The sequence below is a fragment of the Carlito syrichta genome, unplaced genomic scaffold (genome assembly GCF_000164805.1).
Source record: "Carlito syrichta isolate Samal-C Ts95f unplaced genomic scaffold, Tarsius_syrichta-2.0.1 Scaffold314054, whole genome shotgun sequence".
Taxonomy (NCBI): domain Eukaryota; kingdom Metazoa; phylum Chordata; class Mammalia; order Primates; family Tarsiidae; genus Carlito; species Carlito syrichta.
The window spans coordinates 100,066-115,416 of NW_007258150.1; the positions used below are offsets into that span (position 1 = coordinate 100,066).

The 15,351-nt window shown below is 42.7% G+C and overlaps 1 protein-coding gene across 2 annotated transcripts in view; it reads right to left on the minus strand.

Annotated features, from left to right (window-relative positions):
- Positions 1 to 15,351, minus strand: part of OGT (O-linked N-acetylglucosamine (GlcNAc) transferase) — a 43,704-nt gene that overhangs the window by 22,554 nt on the left and 5,799 nt on the right. For both annotated transcript variants that reach the window (XM_008070912.2, XM_008070911.2), the window contains exons 4-5: positions 5,527 to 5,595; positions 2,155 to 2,271 (exon numbers count right to left, since the gene is read on the minus strand). In XM_008070912.2, the coding sequence (XP_008069103.1) occupies positions 2,155 to 2,271; positions 5,527 to 5,595 (186 nt within the window). The remainder of the gene's footprint in view (positions 1 to 2,154; positions 2,272 to 5,526; positions 5,596 to 15,351) is intronic.

Genomic DNA, 15,351 nt, shown 5'->3' on the forward strand with positions numbered 1-15,351 from the left:
GAGCCCGCAGGTTCAAGACCCACCTGGGCAACTTGGCGAGACCTCTTCTCTACAATAAATCAAAAAATTAGCCGGGCGTGGCAGCACGTGCCTGTAGTTCCAGCTGCTTGGAAGGCTGAGGTGGAAGGATCGCCTGAGCCCAGGTCGAGGCTGCGGTGGCTGAGAGCGGCCACCGCACTCCAGTCTGGGCAACAGAGTGAGACTCCAACTCAAAAAAAATAAAAAAAACAGGGGTGCAATCAGCAAAATCCTAGCTATGGGAAGTTGTATAGGAGAGTTATCTGATTTTTCTCAACAAATTCCAGGGATAAAAATTGAGATTTAATTTGTTTTAAAGGATTAAAAGAAAGTTAGGCATGTCGATAAATTGTATGAGTCTTATTTGGATCCTGACTTAAAATTAATCAGAAATTCAACCACTGAGGCTGGGCACGGTGCCTCACATCTATAATTCCAGCACTTTGGGAGGCTGAGATGAGAGGACTGCCTGAGCCCACGGGTTCAAGACCAGCCTGGGCAACTTGGTGAGACCCCCCATCTCACATTAAATCAAGAAAAATTAGCCGGGTGTGATAGCACACACCTGTAGTTCCTTCCAGTTACTTGGAAGGCTGAGGTGGAAGGATCGCCTGAGTCCAGCAGGTCGAGGCTGCGTTGGCCATGAGCATGCCACTGCCCTCCAGCCTGGATGACAGAGTGAGACTCCAACTCCAAAAAAAAAAAATTTAATTTTTAACTGACAAAGAATAATTGTGAGCCAGGTGCAATGGCTCGCACCTGTAATCCCAGCACTTGGGAGGCTGATGCGAGAGGACTGCCTGAGCCCACAGGTTTGAAACCAGCCTGGGCAACAGAAACTTCATCTCTACAATAAATCAAAAAATTAGCTGGGTGTGGTGGTGCATGCCTGTAGTTCCAACTACTTGGAAGGCTGAGGCAGAAGGATCACCGGAACCCAGCAGGTCAAGGCTGCAGTGGCCTGAGCATGCCACCGCACTCCAGCCTGGGCAACAGAGTAAGACTCCAACTCAAAAAAAGAATAATTGTGTATATTTATGGGGTACAATGTGATGTTTTGCTCTATGTATAAGTTGTAGAAAGATTCAACCAAACTAAATAACATATCAGTCACCTCACCAACTTATTTTTTTTGTAGTGAGAACATTAAAAATCTATTATTAGGCCGGGCTTGGTGGCTCATGCCTATAATCCCAGCACTTTGGGAGGCTGAGATGAGAGGACTGCCTGAGCCCACGGGTTCAAGACCAGACTGGGCAATCTGACAAGACCCCATCTCTACGATAAATCAAGAAAAATTAGCCAGGCGCGGTGGCACATGCCTATAGTTCCAGCTACTTGGAAGGCTGAGGCAGAAGGATCACCTGAGCCCAGCAGGTTGAGGCTGTGGTAGCCATGAGCGTGCCACTGCACTCCAGCCTAGGCAACAGAGTGAGACTCTGACTCAAAAAAAAAAAAAAGTAATACATCAAAGTTTCCTTGCTTTATGGTATGACAAGGCATTCCAGGCAAACTCTGTACCTTTCCTGCCCCAGACCTGGAATCAGCCTTTTCACCAAGAAGCTTTGCTTCTTTAAAGCCCATTTTAAAAGGCATTTTTAATTACTAAAGTACATTCTCAATGCAAAACTGGAAACTGCTATATTATACTATATACTATCCAGCAAACACTGCAATACAGATGATCCTCAACTCAAGAAAGTGTTATAGCCCAATAAACTCGCCATAAGCTGAAAATATAAGTCGAAAATGCCTTTAACAAACATACCACGCATTCTTGCTTAGCCTCGCCTACCTTAAACATGCTCAAAACACTTACATTAGCTACACTTGGGCAAAATCATCTAACGCAAAGCTTATTTTATAGGAGTGTTGACTATCTCATTAAATTTACTGAATGCTGTACTAAAAGTGAAAAACAGAATGGCTACTTGGGTACTCAAAGTACAATTTCTATTGAATGTGTATCTCTGTACCTCTCACATACCACTGTAAAGTCAAAAAACTCTAAGTAGAACCACTGTATGTCAGACTGTCCATACTGTCAAAGAAACAAAAATATTACATGACTGGTTAAGACCTATTACTGACAGTAAGCACTTCATAAATACCAATTATTAAAATTTAACGACTAACCTTTTCAAAGTGATGAATTGCAAGCCAAATCTCCCCTTGTGCATTAAAAACACAGCCAAGATTACTCCAAGCTACTGCAAAGTTCGGTTGCGTCTCAATTGCTTTCAAATAACATGCCTTAGGAGGGGTTAATGAAAGAAGATGGGAGGGGAAGGAGGTAAAGGGAAAGGGGAAAATTTGTAAAGGGAAAAAAAAAGATTGGGGGGGGGGAAGAAGGTGATATCATTATTCCTTCTCTGACCAGCCAAAAGTGACCCTGCAGCATAGGCTCGCTTGCGCCAAAACTAATGCGCTGCCACAGCTGGCTGCTCCTGCGCCTGCGCCACCAGAACCCAAGTGCAAACCACCATGTTCAGTTCTGCCAACCAATGGCCAACCCTTACACTGGGACTTATCTGGGAAGTGAGCTGCTGTAAGACTCTACGTTGGACCTTAACCTTTCTCAACCTAACACCTAAAGGCTCTTGTCATGTTTTCAAGAAGTATCTAGAGAGCCAAATTTTCCTGCCCCGTTCCTGTTTCCCAAAGTGTGTTCTACAAGGCATTAAGAGGTATCATCAGAAAAAAGGAGCTCATGATCAAATAAATTAGGAAAACAGGTTTCTTTACTACAGGACTTCCCTAAGCCTTAACAGTATTACAAGGTTCCCTGAACTTAGTTGATCATGAAACTCTTCTTTCATTGGACATTTTATTTGAATACTATGAAACACATTTTGGGAAATGTTGCTCTTCAACAATAATGTTCCTCACTAACATTAAAACTATGCTACCAAAGAGAAAAATGCCTTTCTGTCAGTTAGATATAAAGCCAGGCTTTAAGTTACATCTTCACAATGACCCTGTCTCCCAAGGAAGACTGAAGCTGAAACCTCACATGACAGGACTGCACCTAGGTTGAGGTCCCTGTAATGCGAGCGCAAACATCGCTTGCGCAACCTAACAGCATCGCAATGCGCAATCGCTGCGAACTGCTGCGCTACATAGAACACCCCTAGACGCAGCAAACGGCCAACCAGATCCATTAATCTACTAGACAGGCCCATAGAGAATATTTGTTTAATGAGATTAGTTGGACTCAAGGTATGTTAAAACCCAATTTTATCCAAAAAGGCTACAGAATAGGACTGAGGGAGCCAGTCAATCAGATTACTCATCTAGTCAACCGTTCACAGGGGCTCATTCGCACGCAATGCGCATTAACGCTGCGCAGCCTTTGCGCTACTGCAGGGTCACAGCGCATCATCAGAAGAGCAGAATGCTGCAATCCAAACAAAGAAGAAAAAAGGAAAAAAAATGAACAACAAGAAGAGTTAGAAGCTTTTACTAAGTAAATTATCTCTAGTAATTTTTAATATCTTAATTAACTTTTACTTATCTTTGACAGAATTGTGGCTATAGTATAAAACATTCTCTTACATAACTTGCTTGTAAATAAAATTATTTTAAGCTGTTTCTGAAGCCACAAGACAGAAGATTCAGGCATGGAGGCAAATTGTTTTGCTGTGGCAGTTACAAACCCGTTACCATATTTCTCATCATGTGACTTTTCGGTGCGTTCCTTGCTGGAAGAGGAGGAGGAGGTTGTGTGTCTGCCCTAGATCCAGGCCTCGAGCTCCCTTCAGCGAGGCACCTTACGCATGGAATAGGAGGTTTCACCCACCTGAAACCTTCTAAATACAATATCAATGGTGAAAAACCAAAAACAAGAGAGAAAATAAAAACAAGATCATTAGTAAAAGTTCAACAAAGCAATTGAAATTCTTTGGATGTCTATTACATATGGGAATGAGGACAGTCTCAAGTCTGTAACATGGGAAACATGCAGAAGGGAGAGGGTTAATCAGGGCTATTGCATACAGCAGGGATTTTTGCTGGAAGAAAGGCTCTTCATTTTCTACAAAGACAACTTAATTTTGCTTCCATCTACTAGGAATATGCTGGCTTGAATTTTCAAATGCACTGATTACAAAAGAAATACATTGCATTTCACTCAAGAGTATTTTCTTGTTCACTAAGTTCTCACAAAAAAACAGAATAACATTTTTCAAACTAGGTGTCTCCAGAGCTCTGAAATAAAGAAGTCAGCAACCTAATGCAGGCGCAATGTCTCAGCCTAAACCGATCTCTAAAGCTGCAGTGAAGTGCAATTCATGTTAGCTGTCCGCTTGGTGGGGTGACAATTAATAGGAGCTTGTCAAATATTTGTTCTATAAATTACCAATTAGACTTATCAGCTAAGATTGAAATCAATTACAATTCATTAGCTGGAAACCTACATAAGGTTAATCCAAAGTGTCAGCAGAATTTATGAGCTATGCACTTAAACTAGTGCCTTTTAACATTAGATGGTGCTGAAAAGCCTTCTCCCTCCCGGGATGAAGCAAACAGACAGCTACGCTGCGCATACACTCCACGCATTAGCATGCGCGTGGGGCTCAGAGCAACAGGTGGGAGTTTTCAGAAGCATTCTGGTTTCTCCCCACTCCTCACCCCTGCAGCGCGGTTGCGTAAGGTGGCTTGTAACAAGACAACTGCATTTATAAATTTAATTTTAAATTATACCAAAAGCTTTAATTAACCCAACCTGGTGTTCAAATTCATTATTTGGAAACACAGAATGCTAAAAGCCACCTTTCCACTTTGGCAAGTTTTCTTTCGATCAGTCCATTTCCCAAACAAACCAGCTTTGTCCTTCTGAATTTTTAAGGGGGTGGGGGTGGGAAGGAATAAAAGAAGGAAATGAAGAAGAAAAGAAGGTAGATAACTAGGATTGGAAAAGAGGAAAAGGGAACTTGGGGAGGGAGTGGGAACAAGGGGCAGGATATTCCAATTATTAATTTGCAATCATTTTAACAGCCTTTCTTCCACTGTAAAAAGGGTGAGGAAGATGAAGGGAGGAAGGTTAAATAAGAATTTTAAATGCCAGTATTACAGGGTAACATTTGGATGAAATTCTTCTCCACTTACAAGCCACAAAGGACTTAGAAGAGCAGCATTTTCAATGGCACCTGCATCATATAGGAATCTTGAGCCAAATCACAGGCGCTCTGCTTGTCACCAGCAGGCAAGCCTCGGATTTGAAGGAATGTTATTTATTCCCACATAAGATCATGACAGAGCCCACTGTTATAAGGATGATTTAGCTCAGCAGAAAGGCTCCAAAATGTTCAGGTTCTTGCTTTACCCCCAGATTTAGAACAGATTCGCCAAAGCCTGGCCCTGCTCTAGTCTGAGGCGATTCATACCATCAGTTTTCCTCAGTTTCATAGGACTGTTTTGTGAAGATAGCTCAATGAAGAGTTGAAGACTTGGCAAAAAGTACAAGTTTTCATAACACTGATGTTTAAATGTGTTCTATCAAACACCTACCTTGGCTTCTTCCAAGCGACCCAGGGCTTTGAGCAGGTTCCCCAGGTCACTGCGAACACAGTACAAATCCTAGAAACCCAAAGATACTGTCATTAATTATACTCTGCTTTGTCAATCAAAATCATCTTGTCATCTCCTTTCTGCATCTAGCTCCCGGCCATTTTATGCTGTCATCTAAAGATACAGTCTGACAAACAGTGCAGGACCACAATCCCTCATCCTCCATTCAAAATCCCAGAAAAATTCCAACAACTCATCTGAGGTTAAATCAGACCTAACATAAAGCTAGTTATAGAATCTGTTTATCTCACTTAGTAGAAATACTCATATCTTTTGCTGCAGAAACATAAACATGCTTTACTGTAACGTGCTGCTCTAGACCTGGCTGGGAGTTTTTTATATCTGTCTAAAGTCCTAAAACTTGTGAATGTTGAAATGCATTTGATCCCACCAGTTTTAGATAAAAGACCATGGAACTTTACTACAGCATTTCCCTCCCCCAAATTCCAGTCATGCTAAAATAAATAAGTCTGGAGCCGGGCTCGGTGGCTCAGCCTGTAATCCCGTGCCTTGGGAGGCTGAGGTGAGTGGATTGCCTGAGCCCGCGGGTTCGAGACCCGCCCAGGCAACTTGGGGAAACCTCATCCCTACAATAAATCAAAAACTAGCCGGGCGTGGTAGGGCGCGCCTGTAGTTCCAACTACTTGGAAGGCTGAGGTAGAAGGATCGCCGGAGCCCAGCAGTTTGAGGCTGTGGTGACCGGAAGCAGCCACTGCACTCCAGTCTGGGTGACAGAGTGAGACTCCAACTCAAAAAAACAAAACAAAAATAAAAATAAAAATAAAAATAAATAAGTCTGCCTAGCTGGGTGTGGTGGTGCATGCCTGTGGTTCCAGCTACTTGGAAGGCTAAGGCAGAAGGATGGCCTGAGACCAGTAGGTGGAGGCTGAGGTGGCTATGAGTGCGCCACTACACACCAGCCTGGGTGACAGAGTAAGACTCCAACTCAAAAAAAAATCAATTAATCAATGGTGAAGTAAAATGTACACTTTCTAAGCCATCAGTTATAAAAAAAAAAAAAAAAAAAGACTGCCAAGTGTGATATCTCATGTCTATAATCCCAATACATTGGGAGGCTGAGGTGGGAGGATTGCTTGAGCCTAAGAGTTCAAAACCAGTCTGGGCAAGATAACAAGAACCTGTCTCTACAAAAAAAAAAAAAAAAAATCAAAAAATTAGCTGGGTGTGATGGTATGCACCTATAGTCCCAGCTACTTGGGAGGCTGAGACAGAAGGATCACCTGAGTCCAGGAGGCAGACACTGCGGTGAGCCATTATCATGCTGCTGGCAGCAGAGTGAATCTCCGACTCAAAAACAAACAAAAAGCAAATAACTATTTGTTCAACTATTTTATTCAAGATTATGATGAATCATACACCAAAAATTTTCCACGGTGGGAAAAAAGCATTTAGCAAGTGACAATCTATCAGCAAACTTGCCCTCTGGCTGTCAGGCATATTTAGAAATCTTGACTTCATTTCACTATCAGGCAGAAGGATCACCATCCAACCAAAACCTCAATCCTGGCACCTGCCACTAGATTACTCATTATTATTAAGTGTCATTAGAGTTGAGTGGGTGAATAATGAAAAACAGTTGACTCTGCTTTTTATTAGCAGCTCAATTGTGTTGCTAGTCATCTGACTCACCAGTTCATTCATCAGCATGAGACACTCATCAGAACAGTGGGCTTAATTTTTTTTTTTTTTTTTTGAGTTGGTGTCTCACTCTGTCACCCAGGCTGGAGTGCAGTGGCACTCCCATGGCCTCCACAGCCTTGACCTGCTGGGTTCAGGCGATCCTTCCACCTCAGCCTTCCAATTAGCTGGAACCACAAACATGTGCCACCATGCCCGGCTAGAACAGTGAGCTTAAATTTTTATTTGCCCTATTTTTGACTTTGTCGGTCAAATCAATCAGTTAACATGCAGACACAATGGCAACAGGAAGTATGTTCATCATTCCAAACTGTTCCATGGGTAAAAGAGCCTTAAACTAAGTCCTAGAAAGTGAAACTTTGTCAACTGTGCCAAAGAATCATATAGATAGATAGATAGATAGATAGATAGATAGATAGATAGATAGATAGATAGACAGACAGATAGATATAATCACATATTATTCTCCCTGCAACTGTATTATAGTTTCCAGAATCAGCTGATTAATAGTACTAATAAATAGCTTGTGTGATTGTACATAATCATCCATCAGGTGAGCCCAAGTCTGCCAACAAAGTACAGGTTGCCAAAGAACAATCTTATGGTTGCCCTCACTGATTCAGCTCCATGATCTACCTTAGCACAGTTCCTCAAGCAATGACTGATGTTTTGGGAGAGTATGGTTCTCCCCCATGACCTCAAGCACAAAGGCTAATACTAATCCTCAAAACATAGGTACCATTAATCTTATTACAGACTTATCCTCCTCTAATTAGTCTAAGCACTTTTTAACCCTATTTATACTCTCAAAAGTAATGAAAATTCTATAATCTTGCTATCTACTTTGTTTGGTTATTGGTTTCTAAACTTAAAAAGTTACCTTTCTGTTCTGGTAGACTATGAGTGAATAATCCATTCTGTTCATCCAAGCTCCTTCTACTACTTGATAGTTGTGATCACACATCTTTGGACTTTTACCAAGTCCTTTGCCTCTTCTGAGCCATAATAATCAGAAGTCTTGCAATAACACTCCAACAATGACCATAATGGCTACACATTTTAGCCAACTACTGTACAATTTTACCTTGTTTCTCTTGGATGGATGCCACCCAACTCCTGACAATGTATCTAGCTATCTACATTTAGTTATAACATTTAGATCCATTACAGAATACTAAATCAAATTAACACAATGCTAATAGTGAGAAATAGATTATCTTTTTTTTTTTTTTTTGAGTTGGAGTCTCACTCTGTCGCCCAGACTGGAGTGCAGTGGCCGCTCCCGGCCACTGCAGCCTTGACCTGCTGTACAGCGATCCTTCCACCTCAGTCTTCCAAATAGCTGGAACGACAGGCACGCGCTACCACACCCGGCTAATTTTTTGAATTATTGTAGAGAAGAGGTCTCGCCAAGTTGCCCAGGTGGGTCTCGAACCCACGGGCTCAGGCAATCCACTCACCTCAGCCTCCCAAAGCACGGGATTACAGGCTGAGTCACCGAGCCCAGCTAGAAACAGATTATCTTTAATATAACCATAAGAAAAATTACTGTAAGATAATCAATAAGGCCATTTTATGAAAAGATAAAACACATCACATTAAATATATTAATAACAGTGAAATCCAACTCCCCTGCTTGGGGATCCAAACTCACATGCATGAACAGCAATTTCTAAAAAATGCAAGGACACTGCCATTCTCCAAAAAGTTCAAAACCTAAGACATCAATTCTGCTTCATCTGTTAAAACATTTTCAAGAATCACACTTTTTAAACCTGGAACATTCTATCCATCCCAGGTTAATACCTTTCACACAAACCTTCATTCAATTCAATAAAATGCCTGGAACTCTAGGGGAAAAAAATAGAACCAAAAGGGCTTACAATCTACGTGGAAAGACAAGGCACACACTAAATGAGCACAAAATAGTAAAAATTTTAAGTAAATGAGCTCAAAGGAGAAGTTTAAGCTAGGCTTTGAAAGATGTTTTAACAGACAAAGGAGGGTGTTGTAAACAAGAAGAAAATAGTAAGGGTAATAATCCCTATAATCTCAGCACTTTGGAAGGCCGAAGTGAGAACACTGTCTGAACCCACAGATTCAAGACCAGCCTGGGCAACTTGGCGAGACCTCATCTCTACAATAAATCAAAAAATTAGCCGGGCGTGGTGGCACATGCCTGTAGTTCCAGCTACTTGGAAGGCTGAGGCAGAAAGATCACCTGAGCCCAGCAGGTCAAGGCTGTGGTGGCCATGAGCGTACCACTGCACTCCAGCCTGGGCGATGGAGTGAGACTCCGACTCAAAAAAAAAAAAAAAAAAGATAAAAGGCAAGGAGATGGAAATGAGTAAGATTTTCCTGTACAGCTATTCCTCCCAAGATAGCAACTGTTTCCTGCCTTTCTTCCTAGAGCCTCCCTACACCTGCCACCCACAACATCTATACACATACATGCACACGAAGAAAAATCAGGTCGATAAAAACCTACAGTAGTTCTCAATTGCCTCTCAAATTAAATTCAAACTCCTCAGCCTTTCTATTCTTTCTAAATCTTCCAATTGACTCTCCTCTACTACATTTACTTCTTGGTACTACTTGACTCACCACTTCAGCCAGCAAAGTCGACTCGCTATTTACCTTCCTACAGAATGCTTAGGTTATAAGCACCCACTAGAGGATATCTTCTGATTAATACTCTCCAACAATAATCATCTGAGGAGCTTACACCTCTTTTCTTTTTACAGGTCGGGTCCTGTCTTATATTATAACCCACAACTTTCCCCACCAACACATTCCCCAATTCCTAGCAAAGAATTGTATACACAGTAAGTACTTAGGTATTTAAATGTGACGTTTATATGGCAACCTTAACAAAAAGCAGAACAGAGAGAGAATAGAAATGTACGGTTTTCTACAGAGTTTGGCTGCAATAGTGAGGCTCACAACAATAATAACATAACAGTAACACATGGTGATCAGGATGCCAGTATTTCTCAGTTCTATGCATCCACAATCAAAGAAAAAGTAATGGTTCAACAACCTATAGACTGAGAAACACAGCTGCTTAGAGCAATTTAGGGTTACAGCTCTTACAAAATGGACAATTTTATGCATAATTCATAAGGAGGATTGCCAGGTATGGGTGACTCTAATGAGTCATCATATGAAAGAATACCATCTGCAATAGCACCTTCAAATATGACAAGCTAAATTTTTAGGAAAATTACTAAACCATCCAACAAAACCATTCAGAATGCAAAAATATGAAATTGCTTTACTTTTTTTTTTTGAGTTGGAGTCTCACTCTGTCACCCAGACTGGACCGGCCACCACATCCTCGACCTACTGAGCTCCGGCAATCCTTCCACCTCAGCCTTCCAAGTAGCTGGAACTACAGGTGTGCACTACCACGCCCGGCTAATTTTTTTTTTATTTATTGTAGAGATGAGGTCTCACCAAGTTGCCCAGGCAGGTCTCGAACCCGCGGGCTCAGGCAACCTACTCACCTCAGCCTCCCAAAGCGCGGGATTACAGGCTGAGCCACTGAGCCCAGCAACTTTTTTTTTTTTTTGAGTTGGAGTCTCACTCTGTCGCCCAGGCTGGAGTGCAGTGGCATACTCACAGCCACTGCAGCTTTCACCTGCTGGGCTCAGGCGATCCTTCTGCCTCAACCTTCCGCCTCAACCTTCCAAGCAGCTGGAACCACAGGCATGTGCCACCACACCCAGTTAATTTTTTTGATTTATTGTAGAGATAAGGTCTCACCAAGTTGCCCAGGCTGGTCTCGAACCCTTGGGCTCAAGCAGTCCTCTCACCTCAGCCTCCCAAAGTGCTGGAATTATAGGCGTGAGCCACTGCGTCTAGCTGCTCTATATCTTAAAAGTAATTTCTACAATCAAGTCAGATAACTCCTAAATTGACATATCTATTAACTTAAAAAGATAAACACCGCTGAAAACATGTTACTAAGAATACCATGTTAACATTTTACTCCCTCACTGCTACAAAACCAAAATATCCTGAGTTTCTTCAACCATTTGCCAACTATATCTATGATTCAGGTCCACAATACACTAATGATGCGTTTAAGTACTGTCAACAAGAACATAAGGAACAAATTCAAGATTTGTCAGTACTGAATTGACACTGGGCATTTGACAATTAAGTTTATAATCCTAATTAAGATGAGATATCCTGAAATAAATTAAAACACGATCACTATGGTATATTTAGGGGAAATCAAGGGAGTCTGCACAATCCCATTTTCATTCTTACTGGTAATGACAGGAAAAAAAAAAAAGCAGCACTTTCCACAAGAAAAAACAGAACCAAATGGGAATGCATTGTCATTCATGCCTTCAAGAGGTAATTCTGTGATTTATTTTAGTACTATCTCACCTCTGGTAGAGCACAATGATAAGCTTCCTGTTAACAGGTTACATATTAAATAGCATGATTCCGTCTCCCACTTCAGTTTTCCCTTCTCAACATACTCCTACTGTTTTGTATATATCAGTAGCAATGACTGCTCTGCTACACATGTAGGCAACTGGAAACCTGAGCCAAGGGGATCAAAGTTTTTTGGTTTTGTTTTTTTGAGCCAAGGTCTCACTCTGCTGCCCAGGCTGAAATACAGTGGCACAATCAAGGCTACTGCACCCTTGACCTCCTGGACTCAGATGATCCTGCCACCTCAGCCTTCAGAGTAGCTGGGACTACAAGCGCACACCACCACACTCAGCTAATTTTATTTTTTTGTAGAGACGAGGTCTTGCCGTGTTGCCCAGGCTGGTCTTGACCTCCCAAAGCGTTGTGATTACAGGCGTGAGCCACTGCACCTAGCCAAAAATTCAGTTATTGTAATTTTTTTTTTTTTTTTAAGTTGGAGTCTCACTCAGTCGCCCAGGCTGGAGTGCAGTGGCAGGCTCATGGCCACTGCAGCCTTGAACTGCTGAGCTCAGGTGATCCTTCTTCTGCCTCAGCCTTCCAAATAGCTGGAACTACAGGCATGTGCTACCACGTCTGGTTAACTTTTTGATTTATTGTAGAGATGAGGTCTTGCCAAGTTGCCCAGGCTGGTCTTGAACCCGTGGGCTCAGGCAGTCCTCTCACCTCGGCCCCCCCAAAACTGCTGAGATTATAAGTGTGAACCACTGTGCCCAGTCCACTGTATCTTTTTATTTTTGAGTCGGGATCTCACTCTGTCACCCAGGCTGGAGTACAATGGCATGATCACGGCTCACTGGAACCTCTATCTTCTGGGCTCAGGCGATCCTTCCATCTCAGCCTCCTGAGTAGCTGGGACTACAGGCACACGTCACCACACCTGGCTAATTTTTTTTTAACTATTATTTTTGTAGAGACAAGGTCTCGCATGTTGCCTAGGCTGCTCTCAAACTCCTGAGCTCAAGCAATTCTCTCACCTCAGTCTCCCAAAGTGTTAGGATCACAGGCGTGAGCCACCACCTGGTGGGATCAGAGTTTTTAAAGTTGGTAAGAACTACATCTGTGTATGAGGGCACAAGTGAGTTTACACTCAACAAATGTAAAGTAGAACTGATTCTGATTAATAAAGGAAAAGAACTTACTATGACAACTGGGTGCAGAGGTGAGACCTAAACCTTGGGAAGAATGGGGTCCAAGCCACAGTGGCAGCACATACAAGGTTCCCTAAAACCTTTAGTGGGTAACTAGACAGTACTGCAATAAAAATTGCAAAAAGATGCTGGGCGCGGTGACTCATGCCTGTAATCCCAGCACTTTGGGAGGCAGAGGCAAGAGGATTGCCTGAGTCCAGAAGTTTGAGACCAGCCTGGGTGACATGGCAAGACCTCGTCTCTACAATAAATAAAAAAACTGGCTGGGTATGGTGGCATGCATCAGTAGTACAGTACTGCAATAAAAATTGCAAAAAGATGCTGGGCGCGGTGACTCATGCCTGTAATCCCAGCACTTTGGGAGGCAGAGGCAAGAGGATTGCCTGAGTCCAGAAGTTTGAGACCAGCCTGGGTGACATGGCAAGACCTCGTCTCTACAATAAATAAAAAAACTGGCTGGGTATGGTGGCATGCATCAGTAGTTCTAATGAGGTGGAAGGATCACCTGAGCCCAGCAGGTTGAGGCTGCTATGGCCATAAGTGTGCCACTGCACTTCAGCCTAGACGACAAAGTGAGACTACAACTCAAAAAAAAAAAAATTACAAAAAGCCACTCAAATTCACATGTAAAAGTACTGAATATCTCTGAAAGGATAAACAAGAAATTAGTTTTATTTGCTACCTCCAAGAGTGCTAACTGCAACTTTTCACTGCATCCACTGAAAAACAATGAGTTTAGAAGCTGGGAGCAGTGGTGTGCCCGTAGTCCCAGCAACTTGGGAGGCTGAGGTAGAAGGATAGCTTGAGCCCAGCAGTTTCGGTCCAGCCTGGGCAACATAGCACAAGCCCCGTCTCTAAAAAAATATGTAGCCGGGCTCGGTGGCTCAGCCTGTAATCCGGCGCCTTTGGGAGGCTGAGGTGAGTGGATTGCCTGAGCCCGCAGGTTCGAGACCCACCTGGGCAGCGAGACCTCATCTCTACAATAAATCAAAAAATCAGCCGGGTGTGGTAGCGCATGCCTGTAATTCCAGCTACTCGGAAGGCTGAGGCGGAAGGATCGCCGGAGCCCAGCAGGTCGAGGCTGAGGTGCCTGGAGCGGCCACTGCACTCCAGTCTGGGTGACAGAGTGAGACTCCAACTTAAAAAAAACAAACAAACAAAAAATATGTGTGTATTTAAAAAGCAACAAATATGGCCGGGCTTGGTGGCTCAGCCTATAATTCCAGCACTTTGGGAGGCCGAGGTGAGTGGATTGCCTGAGCCCGCAGGTTCGAGACCCGCTTGGTCAACTTGGTGAGACCTCATCTCTACAATAATTCAAAAAGCAGCCGGGCGTGGTAGCGTGCACCTGTAGTTCCAGCTACTGGGAAGGCTGAGGCGGAAGGATCGCCGGAGCCCAGCAGGTCGAGGCTGCGGTAGCCTGGAGCGGCCACTGCACTCCAGTCTGGGTGACAGAGTGAGACTCCAACTCAAAAGAAAAAACAAAACAAAACAAAAAAACAACAAATATTTTTTTAAAAGGGATTTTTAAACACTCAAAATTAACAGAAAAAATAATTGTTAACAGACGTCATGATAAAAAGTGACTTCAGATCTTTGAGCAAACTACTAAATTAAGCTTCAGTTTCCTAACTTATAAAAATGGAGATTAAGCCGGGCTCGGTGGCTCAGCCTGTAATCCCACACTTTTGGGAGGCTGAGGTGAGTGGACTGCCTGAGCCCACGGGTTCGAGACCCACTTGGGCAACTTGGCGAGACCTCATCTCTACAATAAATCAAAAATTAGCTGGGCGTGGTAGTGCGCGCCTGTGGTTCCAGCTACTTGGAAGGCTGAGGTGGAAGGATCGCCGGAGCCCAGCAGGCAAGGCTGCGGTGGCCAGGAGCCGCCACACACCCCAGTCTGGGCGACAGAGTGAGACTCCAACTCAAAAAAAAAAAAAAAAAAAAGGAGATTAAGAGACAGCAGGATATGACCAGTGGTTTTCAAATTGTGCCCTCTAGGCACATCATTCCAGTTTTATCTTTTATTTCTTTTCACTTCAACATTTGCTCTGAAAGTAGTCAGGCTCAGTTTTTAGTAACAACTTCACCACTACTAGCTATATGATCTCAAGAAAGTTACATAAACCCTGAGCCAGTGTGTTTTTTCTTTAAATTGGTAAGCTGGAAATAATACCATCTACTTTGAAGAATCACCATGAGAATTACAAAGACCAGTCATCTGAAGCCACTGGTATAGTGTCTGAGCACATAGTATACCATTTCAATAAATAGTAGCTCTAATAGTTAATTATTAACCACTTTCAGGTTGGTTGCACAATGTTGACAGCACAGCCTGGGAATATATATATATATATATATATATATATGTATATATATATATATTCTTAGGCTGAGCTGTCGACATTGTGCAACCAACCTGAAAGTGGTTAATAGTGAGCTATTAGAGCTACTATTTATTGAAATGGTATACTATGTGCTCAGACACTATACCAGTGGCTTCAGATGA